Here is a 17,275-nt window from a genome sequence, read left to right as displayed (position 1 = left end):
TACTTATTGGTTAATGCCAAAACATCATAGGGGAAATTATGATGATAAATTATGGTACTCTCGAAGTACTTTATGATGTACCACCCTGAAGGTGGAGGAAATGAGGCAAATGAGATGGTAGCATATATGATGGTACATTACGACGTTTATCTGCAGAACTAGGTTTGTTGCCTTTTAGGAGAAGTGACTCACTATTCTTTCTCCCACAAGGTGCCCAGTAGAGTGATGGACACAGTATAGATGTTTGTGGGTCGTCCACGAGTCTGTTCCCTGGACCTCGGCTAGACTGGGAGCCCCTCACAGAGTGAACCCGCCTGCCTTTTCTCTCTAGTTCCTATCATGGGGTCTGCTATGTGAGGCCTAACCGTGGTTCCATGGCTGGACGGCTCAGGCCGGATCCTTCTTGGTTTAAATTGTGGAACGCGTAGACTCTCTTGACGTTATTTTGATTTTTCTAGGAACAATGAATCTCAACCGTCTGTATTTATAGAAGTGCTAGTAGTGTTGTGGGTTCCTTATCTAATCTTCACTCATATTTAGAACTTGGGTCCAGAAATGACATTTCTAAGTGGAAAAACTCTCTGGGAGGTGTTTGTTTTCAGGCAGGGACAGTTGGAAAAGGGTCAAAGCCCAAGGTGTGAGCTAATGGATGATTAGGAGCAGAACCCAGATGTCCCTGGCAGCCACTCGTAATTTTCAAAGGACCCCTTTGTGTTTTACTAATTGCCAAATAAATAGCTCTCCAGGACAGAAAGAGCTTCTTTTTCATGAAATTCCCTGGAGAGAGGAGCAGGAAATTGGCTGGGGCTGCCTCCCTTGCCTCCTCCAATCTTGGTATTTCATGATCTTTGCGATTTCTCCACACACAGGAGGAAACTGCACTGTTTATTCTTAGAAAGTAACTTCTCCTTGGTGCTTAAAATAGGCTTTCTTTTGCGTCTTTTAATCCTGAGCCTGAGTGCATTGTTTCACGGAGTCCTGTGGATCTGGGATCCATAAAACTATCTGCAGTTATCACTTTATTTTAGTAGAAACAGTGACTGACACTTGGTGAGTTTCTTGGCTTTATGGTCTTTGGCCACACACGTTTTAAAGGGATATCCAGCAGCAAAAACCCAAAGCAGAAGCAGCTCCTTGTGTGCAGAGAAGTCCTGGAAAAGTGCTGCTTGCTGAGGAATTGCTGGGAGTATCGAAATTACTAAAAAGCAACGTAGGAGTCTTCTTGGCTTATTTGAATTTCTTGATCTAGCAGCAATATTGGTATCTAGTAACTCTTTCTCTCTCTAGAGTTTTGTTTCTTCTCCATTTACCCTTTCATTATTGTTCTGAAAGTGGATGGGGTCTAGTAGGGCTGGTCGTGGAATAAGTAGGGTAGGTGTCTACTGGCATACAATGGTTTCCAGTCTCTTAGGAAGTCCACCTCCCTATCTACAAAGAAGGCAAGCATCTTAACCACACCTCCCACAGTGCTGGATATCCCCATGCTAGAAACCCAATCAGTCAAATCTTAAAGATGTTTTCTCTTCGGTGTCTCGTTGAAATGTACGAAAGGTGCGTACCTTTGGGCAGGGTGTGCCTGGGCTGTGTTTAGCACAGCTGCAGACCCTTGATTAATGAGATGCTTCTGGTGGGCTGGTGAGAGACAAGGCTACCAGATAGGGTAGCAGCTGTCGAGAACCATTTTGCCACATATATAAATTAATAAATGTATCAACAGAGTGATAACTTTATTTTACTTCTTTCTAATTTTGTCCCTCTTGGGCAGGGGCAGGAAAGGGTGTCCAGGTATGGGATGGAAGAGGAGAGTGAGCAGAAGAGGGAGAGAATATTGTTGAAGAGTGGTCAGGGCTACAGAGGCAGAGGAACCTGATGGTTACTGGAAACTTCTGGGTGGAGCTGGGCATGCTGGACTTATAAGATATATTGAACTGAATGCACCGGATTAAGGTATTTCTTAGATTGGAATTCCTCATTTTGAGACAAGACAGGAAGTGACCTTCTGTATAATTGAATAGGCTTGGGTTAATGTAATTGGCATATATGGGTCTGTGTATTTTTTAAAGACTTACGTTTAGGCCAGTTGTGTTTCAGCCAGAACATACTGCCTTGACAAGCTGTTTAGAAAAGTAGTTTGAGTAAAATGAAGTTATTTCTAGAATGTAAGGAGAGGAATCACCTTGGTTTTACAATTGAGTTGAATTAGATTTAGGAGATTTTCAGCAAGGTGAAGGCAACATTTCCTGAAAGAGAGAGAAGGAGCTTAATTCTAGCAAAATAAGGACATGTAAACCATATTTGGATAAGTTTTAAAATAAATTTACTTTCTTTCTTAGTACTTTTTTCCTTCCGACCCCCACAAATATTGAAGCAAGAATTCAAAATACCTATTGTCGAAGCCAAATGGAAGTCCAGTGTCATTTTGAATGTTAGAAATCCAGAAACAAAATGAGAAAGAATTGAGTGTTGCATCTGAATTAGCATTTAAAGTGGCATGTTTATATAAAAAGAGAATGGTGTAATATATCCTGAGAGTAAAGAGAGGATTTCAGACTGTGAAAGAATGTCAATTGCATTTATATATTCATCGAATAGGCAGTTTGGTATTTGCTATGTATTTGCAGCATCCCTTATCACGCCTGCGTTCGTCTTCTGTGAGGTGGGCTGGGGAGGAGACCTGAGAGATGGAAACAATGTCGGATTGATCTTCTCACCTTGGAAAATTCCAGGAGGACCTTAGTTTCGCTCCAGGGGAATAGGGGTTTTAGATCACCTGGGGAGGTTTATCAAAATACATGTGCATTTCCAAACACGCTTGGGGGAGTGCAAATCAGAATTTGTGTGTGTGTGTTTGTTGCAGGTGGGGTCAGGGGAAGCCAGAGACCTGTGGACTTTCAGCCAGTTCTCAAGGCGAGTCTGAAATTCCCCCCGAAGTTGGAAACTCCTGTTCTCAGGAAAGCTTCAGGGTGTATGCAGTGGCACAGTGGGCTTCTGGATGCCCAAGGGCAAGAGGGGAAGTTCTCTATTTCATCTATACTAGGATAACTTTTCAACAAATCCGAATCAAACAGGAATTTGGGGAGAGTTTTTCAGTGAGCAGTCGTTTTCAGCAAGTCTTGTCTGGGGTGACCCACTGAGGCAGGCGGATGCCTGTGCTTTCTCACTACAAGCCACCTTCTCAGGCTGTTATTCGATAGACATTTCAGAGCAGGGACTCAGGAGCCACACTGCCTGATTTTCAATCCTCTCTCTGCCATTTCACCAGCTGTGTGACCTTCAGAGAGTTTAATCTCCACGTGTCTTAGTTTCCTCATCTGTAAGATGGAGATACTATTCTCTCCTGGAGTGTTTTGAGGATTAAATTAGTTAATATTTGTGAAGTGTTTATAACAGTGCCTGCATGCAGTTAAGTACTATGTAAGTGTTTTGTTAAATAAATAAAACATGTTGAGAATTAAGCCCTCCCACCCCCAACAATCACTTATTTTTGTCCTGTAGAGTTAGGCAAAAGACTACAAAGTAGGCTGAGGAAGTTCCCTTAAAACTAGATCGTCTGAGTAGCATGTTCTGAGGGCCTGTTTTGTTTGCCAACTCTTCTGTCAATGGAGAGGAGTTAAAGAGGGCAGTTACCCTCTGTGCTTGGGTAAATCTTTTGCCTTTATCTTGTGATGGTCAACCTTGATAACAGGAAGTTTCTGGGTGTGCTATGGAGACAGACCCCACCCATGTTCTGGCTCTGTGTCATCAGGCTGTGAGGGAAGTCCCTGTGCTCAGTGGCCCCTCTTCCAGAATAATCCATCACTTTAGACCTGCCCATCTTTCTTCTTAGCATGGTATACAGGTCACTTCTTGAAATTGTGTGTTGGGACAGACAGGTGTTAAGGAAAATGAAGTGGGATATTATAGATGTCCATATGGAAAATTTTAATCATAGGATTTCAGAGCTGGAAGAAGCCTTACTAGAAATTTGATTAAGAAGACCTTTGTTTCGTAAGTGAGGAACTATCACCTCAGAGGATTTGAGATTTGCTTGTGCTCAGATAGTTCCTTGACTAGGAACTCTGCCCAGAATTTAGGGCTGGAAAGCAATCTTTCCTTCTGGAGGGCAACACACTTTAGTCAGAGAGACATAATCAGCAAGGGTGTGGGTGCGTTTTGTTCTATAAAGGCATGAATTTTAGTGTTGACATTCAAGTGTGGATCAAATAAAGGGTAGACCTCACAGAGGAGGCTTGACTTCCCCATGCTCGTCATGTATTCTTTGAACATTCTGGAAAGCACGACCTCAAATTCTTAATAGTTTACACTTAAAACTGCAACCAAAGGAAACACCTTGAGCCACACCCCAGCGCTACCAGGATGCTCAGTTTACTCAGACTAATAAAGAGACTGATGATAGCTACACAGGTGGCTATGGCAGTCCCAGCCGCAGTAACGGCAATCCCCAAATGTGCCCATTATCCACCGAGACTGAGCAGAATGGCTGAATTCTGTATTATTCTCTTACCCCGCTGGCTGTAGTGACTCGGGCCCTCTAAGGGGAACCATAGAGAGGTGGGGGGGGGGGGGGGGTGTAGCCGACAGATTGTGCTTGTGGTTTGGTGTTTCTCCTTAGAATCTGTGGTTTCCTCTGCCATTCTTACTCCTGAGAATTAAAGGCCCTACTCTTTTACTCTTTTTGCACTGACTCTCAGACCTAAGCAGCTGGGAAGAAATTATTTTAGGGTTTCCTTCTCTGCTTTTCTGCAGTGGGGGCCTCACCCTCTGAGAATTCTGGCAGGTCATTACTTTCATCTGAATACACATGCATTGCCTTTTAACATGTTGTTATAAAGTCTCCTCTCCTGGGATGAGGCTGGGGACTTTTCCATGCTAATGTGTTAGAACAGAAGAAGTGCCCATAGAACATGCCAGCAACTGTTCACTTCTCTTCCCATTGGTCTTCTGGGCTCTGCCTCACTTCATACATGACCCAGGTAACTTTTGACTAGTACCATAAGGGAGTTCTATGCAGTTAGGAAAAAGTTTTATGAAGTATATTCTGTGGATTTAATTTGCTTGTGGAAATGGGTGGCATGACCTTGACCTGGCACAAAAAGATAAATTCTAATGTCTTTTTAAGAATAAAAATTCTAACGATAATAAATTCAGATATACATGTTATATTTAGGGAAAGATTTTGAAATGCATTTCTTCTGGAACTATAAACTTTCAAGAAATATTTGCATATTTTGTAGATGCTTATGTGAAAGTGTTTGTACTCTATTAGAAAATATTAATTTGGCATATGCTTCATGCTCTTTATTGTGCAGGAAAAATGATTTCTAGCTTTTGTCCTGTCGTACAGATCAGTGGATTAACCTTGTGGTGACATTGGCACTGAGTGCTGAATTCTTATTAAAGCCTGATTTTTCCAGTGCAGTCTTTTATTGTTGTTGGTGTCGGTGGTATGTACTTTTACTTAGGAAAGTCAGCTTTGAGGCAGAGGTTATCTTTGGGATTTACTTTTATTTTTCAGAAACTGAGGAGGGTATTTGCTTTGAGAAGTGGGCAGCATATGAAGTCCTTGCGTAGCTGCTGTGGAACAAATGATAATGTTCACTGCAGGAGCAGTGGGGACCTTCCCCTGGGTGGCAGCAGATCAAAGGGTGGAGCATTCTGCTTCTTTTCTCGGTCTCCCTCGGCCTCTCTGCTGAGGCGCTAAACAATGTTTGCTTGCCGTGGGACACACGAGTGAGTTCGCCAGGGGTTTTGTATTTCATCCTATAAAGCATAGTGTTTAGTATCTTAACAAATCAAGAATCAATTATCTGGGAGAATAAGCTGAAGGCTTTTTATGTCTAGGATAAATTAGTTTAAATGCTAAAACCAGTCCTTGTGGATTAAAGAAGCGTTTAGAAGCAATGGAGTCTATTTTAAAAATGCACTTGACATTACATGCTGAAATGAAACTAATAGATCAGTACACGGGTTTCGTGTCTTAGGGGAACAATGGTGGCTTTTTTAGGTGGGATTCCAAGGTATTACCAATTTGTATGTAAATGCAGTTAATTCTAATAGAATCACAGGGAAAAATATTGTCATCAAACATCTGGTTAAAAGCATGTTGCTTAATTACTATCTCGGAGTATTGAGGTCACTTAGCTGTATTCTAAGTTTTTCTGCTGAGAGATGTTGGTCAGACATATCTGTAAGACCACGGTAGGGGATGGTGATGGGGGTGGTTATCTTGGGAGATACTTAAAAGGAGAATTAAAGCAAAGAGAATTCAAATTGGAACTTCTTGAGGCTCTGTCTAGTCTCTCCCTACCCAACATGCACCTTTTAGCTACAATTTAACATCACCTAGGCTGCATTATGTTAAGTACCCAGGAATTGTGAATTCTATTTGTATTAGGCCACACCTGAATTTGAGACAACAAAACAAACAAGAAAACCAAAACGGCTTCCTGTCGTGAAATCCCATGTATCCTGAACTAATTTCAGCTGTCCCGGGAGCCGTCTAACCCTACATGGTCTAGCATTAATGTTCTCCCCAACAGCTAACAAGGCTTCCCCTCCCTTTAAAAAAAGAAAAAAAACAGCTTTATTCAAGCATAATTGGCATACAGTTAACTGCACTTAATTTAAAAGACACAGGGACCGGGCCCGGTGGCAAAGTGGTTAAGTGCGCACGTTCTGCTTCAGCGGCCTGGGGTTCGCTGGTTCGGATCCCGGGTGCGGACATGACACCACTTGGCACACGATGATGTGGTAGGCGTACCATGTATAAAGTAGAGGAAGATGGGCATGGATGTTAGCTTAGGGCCAGTCTTCCTCAGCAAAAACAGGAGGATTGGCAGGAGTTAGCTCAGGGCTAATCTTCATCAAAAAAAAAGTAAGTAAATAAATTTAAAGGACACAGTTGCATAAATTTTGACACATGTATATACCTGTGAAGCCACTACCTGAGCCAAGGTAATGAAATATCCATCTCCCTTGAAATTTCCTCAGCGATTTGTAGTCACTCCCTCCACCCCTACAGGCCCAATTGAGGTGATTACTAATGCTTTCCATCCCTAAAGCTCAGTTTGCATTTTCTAAAATTTTAAATAAATGGAATGATACTGTTTATACTTTACTTCTATTGGTCTAGTTTCTTTCACTCAGCATAATTATCTTGAGATTCACTATGTTGTAGCATATGTTAATAGCTCATAACTTTTTTTTGCTAAATAACATTGTATTGAATGGATGGACCATAGTTTGATTATCCATTTGCTTACTGATGGGCATTTGGGTTGCTTATAGTTTTTGGCCATTAAAAATAAAGCTGCTAAAGATGATTGATCAATTTTTTCAGAGCTTGTGGCTTATGTTTTCAATCTCTTTACAGCATCTATTGAAGGGCAGACATTTTTAATTTTGATGTCTACTTTACCAATTTGTTGTTTAAGTGGTCATGTTTTTGGTGTTGCATCTAAGTCATCTTTGCCTGATCCAGAGTCACAAAGGCTTTTGCCAATGTTTTTTTCCAGAAGATTTATGGTTTTAGATTTTACATTTACGTCTATGACCCATTTTGAGTTAGTTTTGTATAGGGGGTGAAGAATGGATCAAAGCTCATGTTCTTGCAAAAAGGTATCTAATTGTTTCAGCCCATTCGTTGAACAGACTATACTTTCTCCACTGAATTGCTTTTGTTGAAAATCAGTTGTCCATGTATGTGTGTCTATTGACAGTCTTTCTACTCTATTTCATTGACCTTATGTCTGTCTTTATATCAATACCACATGGTTTTGATTATTGTAGCTTTATAATAAGTTTAGATATCAGATAGTGTTAGTCTTCCAACTTTGTTCAGTTTTTTCAAAGTTGTTTTGGCTATTCTGGGTTCTTTAATTTTGGAATTAGTTTGTCAGTTTCTACCAAAAAAGCCTATTAAGATTTTTATTGGAATTACATTAAATCTATAGATCAATTTGAGGAGCTATGAAGAGTTTTCCAGTGGTTATAATGAAACTCTAGTCTTAGAGATGGATTAGGGAGACTAATGTGTGGATTAATACAGTTTAGAGAGACGGGGATAGAATTGTCCCCAAGATTTACTGATGGAGGAGATGGGTGACCCAGCCAGGGGAGACTGACTTGAAGAATGAGTGACCATCAGTGAGCAAATACTTTGTCAGAAAAATTCCCTGAGAGAAGCCGAAGAGAAATGGTTGGGTGGGTGGTTCTGGGAGCAGCACAAGTAATGATTTCAAGCTTAAGTTAGAGGGAATTATACACATTTCTTCTGGAAAGAAGAACTGCAATGGAGAATTCAGGCTCAGCGTAGTCGGAGAATAAAGGAGGAAGAGCATGACCAGACCAGGTTCACGTCTAGAACCTCATGTGTTTATGTCTAGTAGAGCAGTGGGCCACAAGGTCTGCAAAGGTTGTGATGCAGGGAACACTGAGAGAGGTGTGCATCATGCTTTAATGATTGCTGCAATGACTGAGTCTTAGGAAACAGTGAAGGTCACTTGTACATTTGAACTGATTGCTGGTCTATAACAGTGGTTCTCAACGAGGGGTGATTTTTGTACCCTAAGGGGACATTTGACAACGTCTAGAGACATTTTTGTTTGTCACAACTACTGGAGGATGGGGTTTCTCCTATCATTTAGTGAGTAGTAGAGGCCAGGGCTGCTGCTAAACATCCTACAATGTACAGAAAAACACCCCCACCCCCAGAGTGCCAATAGTGCCAGAGTTGGGGAACCCTGGTCTAGTGAGGGGGGACCAGAAAAGAGGGTGAAGTGAGAGTAGAGCTGATTGATTGTTGTGACACCGCATGTCTCTGTTGTCTCAGAGAAATACTGTGGTATGTGGTGACCGTGGAAAGTTACCCTGGATGATCAGGAATTAGTCTGTGGAAATCTTCTTTGGGCATGTTTGCAGAGGATGCCTAAAAATGTTATTAAATAAGCCTAGTTTAACAAAAGCATACCTTAACTACAAATAAATGGAAGAAATATTGAACATTTGAGTTAATTCACTTAGCAAGAAAATATTTGTTTGCACTTGACATTGCCCATAGATGAGTTCATCAGTTGGGATACTTTTGATTATAACTAATAGAAAACCTAACTCATGGTAGCTGAAAAAACAAAGGAAATTTACCAGCTCATGTAATTAAAATGTCCAGTCGTCTTGTAGAGCTTGGTCCAGAGGTTCAATGTTGACACAAGGACCCAGTTTCTCCTTCGTCCCAGTGGAGGCTGCTTTCCTAGCTCATAGACAGCTGCTAGCAGTTTTCAGGGTTACTGTTTCTTGTTTATTCTCAAGAGAGGATTTTTCTTCTCCTACCATTATGGATTTCTCTTGATTAGACAATCTTAAATTATGTGTCCACCCTTGAATATGGTAATATTTATAGCATTACTCTCGTTAGCTTAGAACAGTGCCATCCAGTATGGTCACCAGTAGCCTCATGTGGCTCTTGAGCTCTTGAAATGTAACTAACCCAAATTAAGATGTGAAAAAGAGATGTGAAATATCTAGTTAATAATTTGTACATTAATTGCATGTTGAAATGATAGTATTTTTGGTGTATTGGGTTAGAATACCAATGCATTATTAAAATCACTTTCACATTTCTTTTGGATTTATTTTAATGTGACTACTAGAAAATTTAAAATTATCTAAGTGTCTTTAAATTGTATTTCTGGTGGACAGAACTGACTTAGACCATTCAGGATTCCCTGGGAATGGGGTAGAGTCAGTCCCACCCAAACCACATGGCCGATTCACCTATGGGAGAGAGAGGGAATGGATATTGGGTAAGGCATCAAAAATGAACACTATGGTGACTGGCATAAGCAACGAAGGGAATATTTGTTTATTTGCTACTATTTTCCTGAAGATGAATGTCTGGAAATGCTACTACTCTGCTACCTCTAATGAAAGCTAATATTTTTTTCTTAAATAAGTTTTTGAAAATTATAAAATTAACACAGTGCTCATAGTAAATAGTGAAATAACACAAAGATATACGAAGAGAAATTAAATAATCCCCATCCCTTCCAGTCCCTGTCTGCACTCACAGCCCTCTGGAGTCATTTTTCCCTGGTCTGTGTTCTTCCATTCCTTCCTTCATACACATATGAGTGCATGCACGTGCATTGATTTGTTGCAGTTGTCGCTACTATCTTTCTCTCTTTATCAGTCTTCCCAGTCAGTATCTACAGATTTATCCCATTATTTTTCATAATTATATAATACTCTAGGTAGAGATATGTTACATTTCTTTCAACCATTTCCTCATCAATGGGCATTCATGTCATTTCCAGTCCCCGCTCCTCCTCTGCCCCACAACAAACAATGCTGCAGTAAACACCTTTGTACCTATATCCTTACGTACTGGTCCTTTTTTTTTCCTATAGGATAGATTCCCAGAAGTGGAATTGCTTGGTCAAACGGTATGTGTATTTTTAATTTTAATAGATATTGCTAGATTATTTGCCCCAAAGGAATAGTAAATCACATTTGCACACGGAGTACCCATTTCCTACATTCTCACCAGCACTGCATGTCACTGCTCCTTTTACTTCCTGCTAATCTTATGATCTCTACTCATGACTTTAATTTGCATTTCCTTCACCACCACTGATGTTGAGTATATTTTCATATGTTTATTGTCCACTTGAATTTCTCTTTCTTCATTTCATGTTCATTTCTACTGCTCTTTTTCCTATTTGGTTGTGTTTTTCTTTCACAATTTCTGGGAGCTATTGTGTTTTAGAAATGTTAATCCTTTGCTGTATGTGTGCAAATATATTACAGTTCTTGTCTCTGTGTATGATGTCTTTTGCCAAATGAAAATTGTTAATTATTGTTTAATCACATCTATCTTTTTCTTTATTGCTTCTGAGTTATCTGTTTTGCTTAGGGTGGTTTCATCCATCCCAAGGCCTTCAAATATTCTCTTAAATTTTCTCCCCAATTTTTTAAAACATTCAAATCTGACTCCAATTTTAAATTTTGTGCATGATATGAGGTAGGATTCTTTCTTTTTTCCCCCCTTAGATGGAAAACCAGTTACTTAAGTCCTAGTTATTATAAGAAACTTTATTTTTCATGGGGTTGAAATGTTACCATTGTCACATATAAAGATGCCATGTATACCTGATCTGTTTCTGTATTGTCTATTCTGATTGCTGTCTATTTCTGTGCCAATATTCTGTTTTGAATGCAGTGGCTTTTTAGTAAGTTGTAATGTCTGGTAAGTTCTCCTTCACTGGTCTTTTCATGGTTGTTTTCAGCCATTTTTTTCATATTCTGGTTAAATTAAATTTTAAAACTTAAAGTTGAGGAATTTTTTCTTAAATGTTTTGAATATAGAGGTTACTATAACAATATGTGATAAATAGAACCAAAGAATTAATATTTATCCATTTGGGGATCTCTTTACTTGATGTTACTAATTGGAAAATATTTACTGATAACCCAAGGGTTTTTTCTTCTGTGAATTTTAATTCTTTAAATGTGGTTTTACTTTCTCATGATAATTGTACGATTGCCTCAAGATGCAAAAATGGGAATACAGGATGACATATTTTAATCTATCCACAAATTGGATTATTGCATTAAAACTAAGGTGGTTAAAGCTTTCAATGACTGTAACCTTATGAGTAATTTGTATTTCTGTTTATGTATCAAGTTATAAATATGCTCGTACCTGGATTGGTTGAGGGGTGTGTAAGTACAGTACTGTGAACCATGAACTGTAACCAAAGTGCATTATAAACCATGTATTTTGCTATCTATTATGATTTGGTTCTTGTAAAACTTAAACAATGTTGACTTAAGAAATTGTCACAGTTGAAATTTTGAGTAAAGTTGTTTAATATATGTTTTTGACAATTTTTTAATTTTAAATTTATGTTAATGTGATATTAACTTAATTGTATTCACTGATATTCTTAATTGCTTTTCCAAAACTTCAGTTGTTATAATATGAAGGTAATAAATACCTTTTGTGCTTTTTTAAAAGCATTTGAAATATTGGAGCAAAACACTAAACTGCCTGCAATTAAAGATGAAAGTAATATTGTCTTACAAATGAACTGATATACAGATATACACAAGGTCTGTATTTTGCTTGTGGAAATAAAAGGACATCCCCACGTAGGTTCTACTCATGTATACTTGGTTAGTTAGAAAACCATTAGTTTGTTGTACAGCCAAAACTGAAATGGTGAAATAATTAATATATTGTGACTATTATGGAATGATTTACTTGGAGAAAATACAGTTATGTTTTAAAAAATGAGATTCCTAGTACTTTCAATCATATTGTAATTCAAATAAATGGGTTGGCATGGCAATTTTGCATATGTATAAATATTAAAGATGGTAATTTAGAAAAGAGAGGGGGAAATTAATTTAAATTATTCACATCAAGACCAAAAAAGGACTTAGTAAAGTTAGAGTTAAATTTAAACATTCTTCATGAACTTACAATCTTCATTAAATCAAAAACAAATATAATTTTTCTTCTCTGTTTTAAAGAAGGTAATGAACAGTTACCTCCTGGCTTCCACCCAGTACTCGTATGAAATCATCTAATAGGTGGTGTGTGTACCCCGATTTGCATCTCTTACATTACTTTCCGTTAAAAGGTGTCAGGACTCTTTTTGGAACATAACTGATTGGGATAGGGAAAATTTTTTTGTTTCAGTTTTTTTGTTTTTGGTTTTTTTTGCTAAAGAGCAAGGATGCTTTCAACTATGTGTGGAGGTTGAGCTATAAAGGACAGATAAATGAACTGAAGGAACTTCGGCTGGCAAATCAGGGAAATTTAAGTGACAGAGGAAATGGTAATTATAAGCCATTGAACAAGTTGAGCCTACCAGAAGCCAAGAGTCAATCATGTTATATCAGAGGAGACAAATGATATAAACTGTGCTAAATAATAGGCATATCATGTTTCTAGTGTTCCCAAATGAGCTGTATTTTGATCAAACCAAATTGTGTTTCCAGCTCTCAAGTTTTAATCATCATCAACATGGCAGAGTTGATAAAGATAAATATAAAAATATAATAGAGTATATTTTAAGTATACTTATGCATGTGTGTAAATTGTACATTGTTAAAATTGGTTTTAAATATATGTAGTCTATCACAAGAACGTAAAATCACAGTAAAAAACAATGAAGTAAGGGTATCATAAGATTAATAATAAATGTTTCTTTTATAAGACTGTCAAATATTTAAGTTTTTAATTTGCTCCATGGATGCCCAATTATAAAGACTTTGGAAGATGGAATTATTTAAATTAAGATAGATAATCTCTCTGTTTTTGTAAAACAAATAAACATAAACAGCCATCTGTGATCAGGGGTTAGAGTGACTATAGGAGTCCACAGGCAGTGAACAGAGTGTTTTATTCTTGAAGCCAGAAGAACTCTTGTTGCTGCGGTGTACCAACATATTCAAAAAGCCAGTGTGATTAGAGGACTTGAAGTGATAAACTGGAACGATATAAGCACTAGAATAATTAAAATAATGCTCACAGGACTTGAGGAATGAGGGGAGATGTGCCCCAAACTGCAACAATGGATAAAAATAATCATATATGTTGATTTAAATGAATCAACTAAGGTTATGTCGAGCCCCTCTGCCTTACATCAAGATACTAAGCAAGTGATGATATTACTGTGCTACCAAAAAACAATGATGTACCTCCAAAAACATTTCAGGTATTATGTTCAAAGCAGCAGTCCTTAAGGCCAGGGATATCATTCCTAGACCTAATGAGATAAGGTAAACTGAACCACCTGAAATCATAGATACCCTTAATCTAGACCAAACTGAAATAAAACCACCTTATGTGGTATTGTACTTTTAAAAGATGAAAAAATTTTATAACTAAAAAGTTAAAACTGAATCAAGGTCAATATTTTGTACACGTTCATTATCAATTTAAGATTTGTAAAGGTTGCCTACAAATGGGCAAGGTAAAATGTAACTTCACTTAGCCTTGTTCTAATTTAATAGTGTTCTCTTGTTCTTGTTAAACCATTACTCTCATTAAATGTTACTTTTGTGTGTTTGGCACTATCTTAAGTTGTCTCAAAAGAAGATATCACCAGTTTCCCATCTTTGTGTTGCCTTGATCCACTGTGAGAATATGCTAAGCCCCTACATATGGGCAGTAGAACAAAATATTGATGCAGCAGATCCAATGCATATGAGACTTCCATAGTGCTTCCATTTTGCACAGGCCTGTCAGTGGGAAAGGGTAGCATCACTAGAGAAGATGTAGTTCTTCTGGAGTGAGGACCCACCCTGCCCTGGGCTCATTGCAGAAATTATAAATCAGCTGTAATCGTGACCTCAGCACTTGTGTTTTCTGCCGTCAGGTCTTCTGGCCATTAAGAAATGTGTTGAAACTGCTCCATTTATTCAGGTGAAGCCACTGGGTCAGTAGTCAATGACCTTCTTCTCTGTGCCTTGAAGAGGAATAGCTACCTCTTTTGGGAAACCTATTGTGAGCTGGTGACGTGTTCCACCAGCTGCATTTAACTTCCAGGTTAAGTTATGTCAAAGGACGACTTTTTAAAATGACACTTTAAATTTGGCCCCTATTTATTAATCCCCACAAAATATTTATACATCTAAATGTTTAAATGTCAGTCTCCTTGAATTTACTGTTGTTATTTCTGTTAACATTCGAATTCTAATGAATGAAATAACTATTTGCAAAAAACAACAAAAAAACCCACATTGGTTCCTTCTCCTAGTATTGAATTTGTTAAAGGCCAGCTTACCATCTCTTAGAAAGAGACAGGACTATTGAAATGTATGAATAGGAAACCTCAAAAGTGAACCTGTCAAAGCAATAGAAAGAAAAGATATTTTAAATATAATTGCACTTGTATTCAGTAGTGAAAAAAGATGTCAAAGCATTTCTCCTTAGTTCCATCCTGAGGTGTGAAACATTTTGTAAGAATGAGTAGAATATTCAGGGGTAAAAGGGCACCTCAGCGTTCTCCAATTTAGGACAGCACATATCCCCAACCTCCAATTTATCTGACCAGGTCTCCACGAGATCTGTTAAGGCCCCCTTCATTTTCATCTTCTTAGACATCCAGCCATGGAGCATAAGATCACATTTGTAGGGACACTGTGACTGAACAAATATTTTCTTTTACATGATGCTTTTAGAAGAAGCCTTTTATCTCCTAGATGGCTAGTCTCCTTGGATGTCTGAACAATGAAGTGTCTGAGTGAGCTATTTCTACACCAGGACCCTGAGAGCTTAACACACTTTGAAGTGGATTGCTCCCCATTGCGGGGCCACAATAAAAAGTGGGGTTTTTCATAGTCCTTGCATTGATATCTGCAAAGCCAGATGGCTTTGTAAAATGAGCCCAAAAGCAGTATAATTGATTAAAAGAAACGCCAGGTAGTTGAAGGCTTTCGTACCCGAGGTGAGCGTGGCAGAAAGAACTGTTCTCTTGGGGTACGTTAATATTGGGGAATCTCGCTCTCCCATCTGAAGGGGTCAGCCAGTGACAGTTGAGACAGGTGTTGGCAGCAAGAGCCTTCAAAATGAAGGCTGGAAAAAATCTCTCTAGTCAGCCATTGGGAGAACAGCCTCAAAGAGAAACGAGGCTGGCCAGTGAGCGCAGGGCTGCGAGGGTCGTAGGTGCTTCCTGAGGTTGTGGCTCACATTCTTCAAGTTATCCTCTTTTTATCCTCTTTTTATTTATCCTCTTTTTATTGTGGTCCTAGATCTGCATCCTCCTGAAACCCCAGAGGTCCCATTGCCTCCCGCCTCAGGGCCCCTCTCAGCCATCCCCCTTCTCTGTAGAGTGCAAATGAGGCTATTGAGGATGCCAGAGCTCTTTTTTCTTGCTTGTATAGCACTCATTCTGCCTGTGGTTGTAACCCTGAGCACTGACCTTAACCTAAGAACACAGTCATATATTTCAGTTGTTTGGGGGGGACTGATGAAAGTTGGCCTTGAAGGTAGAGGGATGCAGAGATGTCACAAATTGTTCTCTGGCTTCATAACCTACCATTCCATTATTGGGAAATGGGGTTTGGAACAGAAGGGAGAAAAAGCTCATCTTAAGATGAACTTTAAAAACCTGTCGTAAAACAGGTAGCTGGCACTGGGCTCAGTGTTTTTCCATCATCAGGGAATACTTAGTCCTGCGATGTATGCCATATGATAGAGGTTTGAAAACCAAACCACTTCACTCTTTTGTTTTCTCCCTCCTGCCATCTCCTCTCATTGACTCATCAGATTTGGGGCTGATTTGCTGGCAGAGTAGCGGTGGTGAGGACCAGGGACCTGTGTTCCGTTGAAATAGCTAATTTCAGAAGAGTTTGTAGATTTTGACCTCTCTGAACTTCTATGGATCCTTTCAAAGAGGGAAGTAATTCAAACCCGGAGGCATTTCCAAGAATGGTTTTTGGAGAATAAATTGATACGTGTACCCCTATTATTGTGGTCTATTTTTTGAGCAGTAATGTAGAACTTATAGTATCTTAATAAGTTAGGACTAATTGGTCTTTGTAGAAAATAATAACTTAAATAATACTTCTGTCAATCACACAGGTGATCACTGTACAAGAACTAGACAACAGGAAAAAATGCATCCAAAATCACCCCTTATCTTATCACTTAAAGAAAAGATAGTTCAAAAAGCAGAGAATTTAGCTTTTGCTTGTGTCTTTTGATGCATTAAATCATTTTTCCTTGAAGTATTTTCAGTGTTACAGTCTCTTAGCAGTTAAGAAGTGGGGTAGCATTTTATTTTACTGTGAAAATTCTTAGATCATAAAGTGTTAATCATTTTTCATGATTATTTCCATTATAGGAAAATACAGAAGTCTAAAGAATAAAAGTTTTCATCCATAATCTCATCATGTTGAGACACTCCCCACAAGTGTTTTAGTATATTTCTTTTCAGGCTGTTTTCTAAATCCTTGTTACTTGGTGGTTTCTTGATTCTTGGTACACATTTTCTTTCCAGTTGGGAAGTACTTACTGGAGCTGACCAGTCATATCTGAGCTGAGTAGCCTCCTTGCCCATGGAATCGCTGTCTTAAACAGAACCAGCCAGAGAGTGAAGTGCTGGCCTGTTTCTCATTGTCATGTATAGTGTTTAGGGGCTGAGGCATTCCCTCACTTTCAATAATCCATTTTATAAAATTCCAAATATTATTTTTATGTATTTATTTATTTATTTATTTTTTTTTTGAGGACAATTAGCCCTGAGCTAACATCTGCCGCCAATCC

The 17,275-nt window shown here is 38.6% G+C and overlaps 1 protein-coding gene across 13 annotated transcripts in view; it reads left to right on the top strand.

Annotated features, from left to right (window-relative positions):
- The window catches only part of MAST4 (microtubule associated serine/threonine kinase family member 4), a 576,955-nt gene that overhangs the window by 307,715 nt on the left and 251,965 nt on the right, over window positions 1-17,275 (top strand). For 6 of the 13 annotated variants that reach the window (XM_070586852.1, XM_070586849.1, XM_070586851.1 and 3 more), the window contains one exon: window positions 10,404-10,439. The exons of the other annotated variants lie outside the window; for them this stretch is intronic. In XM_070586852.1, the coding sequence (XP_070442953.1) occupies window positions 10,404-10,439 (36 nt within the window). The remainder of the gene's footprint in view (window positions 1-10,403; window positions 10,440-17,275) is intronic. 13 annotated transcript variants of the gene reach the window in all.

Source organism: Equus przewalskii, chromosome 20 (assembly GCF_037783145.1).
Source record: "Equus przewalskii isolate Varuska chromosome 20, EquPr2, whole genome shotgun sequence".
NCBI classification, from domain to species: domain Eukaryota; kingdom Metazoa; phylum Chordata; class Mammalia; order Perissodactyla; family Equidae; genus Equus; species Equus przewalskii.
This window is presented reverse-complemented; position numbering and strand designations above follow the sequence as displayed.